This window comes from Malus domestica, chromosome 14 (assembly GCF_042453785.1).
Source record: "Malus domestica chromosome 14, GDT2T_hap1".
Taxonomy (NCBI): domain Eukaryota; kingdom Viridiplantae; phylum Streptophyta; class Magnoliopsida; order Rosales; family Rosaceae; genus Malus; species Malus domestica.
The window spans coordinates 4,612,597-4,617,052 of NC_091674.1; the positions used below are offsets into that span (position 1 = coordinate 4,612,597).

The 4,456-nt window shown below is 35.8% G+C and overlaps 1 protein-coding gene across 3 annotated transcripts; it reads left to right on the forward strand.

The window, feature by feature from the left end:
• The first annotated feature begins 414 nt into the window (after positions 1–414).
• On the forward strand, positions 415–4,199 carry LOC103414799 (uncharacterized). Of its 3 annotated transcripts, none has more exons than XM_070811931.1 (11): positions 415–617; positions 898–960; positions 1,150–1,264; positions 1,349–1,439; positions 1,541–1,578; positions 1,675–1,762; positions 1,850–1,902; positions 2,405–2,523; positions 2,615–2,761; positions 3,300–3,422; positions 4,020–4,199. In XM_070811931.1, the coding sequence occupies exons 2-11, from the start codon at positions 924–926 to the stop codon at positions 4,052–4,054; spliced, it is 846 nt and encodes a 281-aa protein (XP_070668032.1). In that variant the 5' UTR covers positions 415–617; positions 898–923; the 3' UTR covers positions 4,055–4,199. The 3 variants fall into 3 exon arrangements, with proteins under 3 accessions (XP_070668032.1, XP_070668031.1, XP_070668030.1); XM_070811930.1 differs by lacking the exon at positions 4,020–4,199 and adding an exon at positions 3,509–3,641; XM_070811929.1 differs by lacking the exon at positions 4,020–4,199 and having other exon boundaries at positions 3,300–3,641.
• The last annotated feature ends 257 nt before the right edge of the window (positions 4,200–4,456 follow it).

Genomic DNA, 4,456 nt, shown 5'->3' on the forward strand with positions numbered 1-4,456 from the left:
TTTTACTTTTGAAATTATAAATTTTTTTCTATTTGCCACGTTACCATTCAACGGTCAAATTAACTGGTTAGATAACAAATACATGAAATTGAAATAAAAGATAAATCAATAGATGAGATTTAAAAACTTTAAAATATTGTATGAGGTTACAATATCTTATGTAAATATTTTGATAGAAAATTACTATTTTGCCCTCCTTATGTAAATATTGTGTATCAAAAGTGAGGGCAAAATAGGAAAAAAGAGAATATGATTGTCATTTTGTCAAAATGTATAAAATTACTATTTTGCCATCCTCATCTTAACATTGTGCATTAAAAAAATGAGGGGCAATATTAAAAAAAGTGGGCAAAAAGGTTGACAATGTGTGTTCTCTTAATATATAAATATATAAAAATATATATAGTATAGATTGTCATATCTTTTGGCATCCAAATTGAGATAGTATTTAGCACGTGGACGAGATTGACGTGTAAACAAATTCTAATTAGAAAAGTATTTGACCCTTGCCGCCGTAGAGGTCGGTCTATAAATAAGACTAAGAGAGAAGGCCATCTCTCGTTCTGTCAGAAGCGAAGAGAGAGAGAGAGAGAGAGTAGATTCGGAGGAATCGGAAGGTAACCCTAAAACTTGTCAATCCAATTTCTGCGTATGACCTTCATTCTTCAATAATTCGCTATCTGAATGCAATCAAAGAGGGCAAAAACCCAAATTGGGATTCCAATTTGGGTAAGGATTGATTGATTGATTGATTGATTTGGCCCTCCTTTGTTTTCCCAGCTCTCGGTCAATCAATCCTTACCCTTACCGTAAATTTTTATGTTTGATGTTGTTGGTTAATTTCTGGTTTGAAAATTCGGCATGCGGTTCCGATTTTTGTTGTTTGAAAATTGGCAGAGAACAGTCGAATTGGGAGTTTCTCCATGGCCAACAGCTCCCCCAGTAACGAATTTCCCCAGGGTTTGTATTTATTTCCTTCTCTCTCTCTTTTTGGGTGCGCTAATTATATACTTTATGCAGTTCCCAATTTGCCTATTTTAGTATTTGGTCTGTGATGATTAGGTCGAAATTTCATAGATTATGGTTTGTTTTGGAAGAATTTATTTGTCTTCTAAGATGTTTTGTTTCAAATCTGTCACGTTTTCAAAGTGGCGCAAGCAGAAGAGAACAATGCCCCTCGGAAACAAGTGATCATTTCACTCGATGAGATAGTTGTGATGGAATCTCCGAGGAGGGTTGACGTTCCCGTCAATTTAGCGAAGAAGTTTGTTCTTCAGCTTTGAACTCTTTGTTTGTAAACTTTGTATTGCTACAAACCAGTTCATTTATGCTTTTGATATGTTTTCAGAAATTCGTCGGCGACAAGGAAGAGGAAAAGACAAGTGTGTCGTAAGTTCACAAAACCCATTACAGTTTTAGACCCTTGGAATGACGGGCTGGTAAGAACTTCACCGACTCGTGTATGTTTGTGTCCTATGCATTCTGTGGATACATGTACTCTGTACTAACTTGAGCTTCCGTGCATTTGCTCGTGGACAAGGTTGTGAGGACCGACCTTAATACGAAGGATGGGATCTGGTTAGCTTTCAATTCCCTTGTGCTTTACTTATCTTGATTTTTATTTGCTACAGTGGATTCCGATCGTTATTTGTCTGTTTTATGCTTATGATATAGGTTCAGAAAATTTCTCGAGCGTGCCCAAAACCAGTCCCATCATATAGATGCCTGGCATTTGAGGAAGACCTGCGCAATTTTAATACCTGTAAGAATTTAACTGCATTCAGATATGTTTACCTTATGTGCATTCAGTGGATGGATGTACTCTGTTCTAATTTGAGCCTGCATGTAGGTGGCTGTCGAGAAGGATGCTAGGAGTGATATTCCTGAAATTGACATGAAGAAGTGAGTTTTGAATTCCCTTGTGCTCTAGTTATCTTGAATTGTATTGCTGCAATAGAATAGGACTGTTTCCGTTCCCTTTATGCTTTTGACATATTTCATGATATGGGTCAGGGAAAAAATAGGAAATGAAAAGCTAGAATCTTGTTGAAATTATTCCCAATACCTGTTATGTTATTGTTGTGAGAGTTGTGCAGTTTTAAATCTACATGCAAAGACTATACGCACACAGATACGAAGTAGTGTTATGAATTGATCGCTAAGAGTTTAATGAGCGGTTAGGAATACTCTTGATTAACAGTGTTTGCAAGAATTGGTTACCAAATTAGCGATAGCTTCCTACCATGTAATTTTCATTCCATATCAGTCCATAGAATTGTCATACTGAAAGGAAAATGTTTCGATTGCTGCATAGGTAAATTGAAAGTTCATTTGTGTTCGTAGCTTGTCTCAAATGAAAGGGGTTCTTACATAGCAGCGTTGCCTGTCTTGGTTTTGACTGCAGATACCATGTCCCCGGTAGAATGACTCTTGGAGAATTCATCTTATTCATTTGGGTTAGCATCAGGATAAGCAAAAGAAGGCCAATATTTGTCTCTTTCAAGAACACTAAACCTCCCGTTGGTGAGTGGCAGCTCATTTTTTCTTTTATGCGTCGCATGTTGTTCCAAAAGTTCCAAAAGTTAAGGTTGTAATAAATTATGAAATGTTACAGGTGCTTTGTTTTATGAAATTGATGAACAAAATAAGGGCGAAGATGGATTTCTGCACATTACCTACAGTGGGGAAGAGAATGTTTGTGGATCAAATGAAGAACAAGAACGTGGGGATAAAATCTTATTCGAGAATGAATATTCTCAGGGTACGTTTTTCTATCTATTTCTGGGGGTTAATTATACTGTATGTTCTCTTCTCCACTAAATATACAAATAGGCATGCGCTGCTTTTGTATTTGTGTATTGATGTCCTGCCTTCAGTTTCCCCCTTTTGATTGATTTTGACCCTATTCGACACCTGTCTGATGTGTTAGCTTTTGTGAAATACTTGAACCTACAATTTTTGTGTGTTTCTTTTCCTTTCTTACGTTTGATGTTGTCATCTATTTTATGGCGGGGTATTGTTTGAAATTTGGCAGAAACAATGGTAGTGGGAGTTATCCGAAGGGTGCGTTTTTTCCTTCTATTTTGGGGGTTAATTTCATATTTAATGCGGTAACCTTGTTCCTATTTTAGTATTTGATCTGTGAAGATGAGTTTGAGGATTGATAGATGCTGGGTTGATATGGATTACAGTTTATGTTGGGAAATTTGTGATATGGTTTTTGGACAAATGTTGTTTTTTCCCCTTGTCCATCTTGTACTGATATTTTTGGGCAAATGTTTTTGAAATTGCACAAGCAGAAGCCGCGAACAATCCACATGCAGCACCAGTAAGAAGTCCACCGAAGCAGAATATAATTCTCATGAAATCTGCAAGGAGGATTGACAATATTCCCGACAACAACTCCATTGAACCTGCCATGGGTGAGTTGCAGCTCAATTTGGTTTTACGCGTAACAATTTGTTTCCCATATATAGTTGTGGTTGTAGTAATTCATCCCACGTTGTAGGTGCCTGGTTGTCTGCAATCAATGTGAGAAACAAGGATGAGTCGTAGGGTTTAGGGTTCATGTAAACATCTCTGTAATCGAAACATCTTGGCATTAAAAATTGCGAATTACAAATTTAAGGTTCATTTTCTCAGCTTTTGTTAAATGTGCAAACATTGATGTGCATTACAAAAGAAATATTGGGCGAGATAATCAAGAATTTTAGTATGTAGCAAAGTTTATTATCAAGTATCAACTAACGCAACATGGTTGTTTTATTTCCAAGCATAAAAAAATAGGAAAACTAATGAAAAAGGTTTGAAAACTTTGAGTTTTAATGATAAGGACAAAATAAAGGGTAAAGTGAATAGTACCATGATTGACTTTTTAGTGTAAAAATGTGGTTTTTCGTTAAAGTGAACAGTACCGGGAGCTTTTCGTTAAAGTTCCCTAAAAAAATTTAGTATTCTCTTAATTTGTATAGTTGTATTTTTCTTTGGTTTTTTGATAAAGCTCATATTCCGTTCGTCAGACTTTTTTCTTGTAGGTCCTCAAATCTCAACTTAATCCCAACTGGGACAAAGAAAAAGACGATCTTTTTAATAAGGTATTATACTGTGTGTATGTAATTAGAGCATTCGATATGCAAACATGTTTATCTTTTGTGATGCCAAGCATTTAACAAAGAAAAATGAGATTTGAGTTTTCAAAATGGCACCAAACAGAAGTCAACAATCCACACATCCAACACCAGAAGAAAGAATTCCGCTAAAGCATATTATAATTTATGTAAAATCTTGTGCAAGGAAGATTGACAATATTGGTGACAACAAGAAGATAAGCCTATGTTTGTCTCTTCCGAGAACACTGAATCTTCCACGGGTGAGTTGCCTGGAGTAGATAAGTGTTAATTGTTTTGTAAGTATAAATTTGTCAAAACTAAAAGACGACAAATTTTTACCACCACAC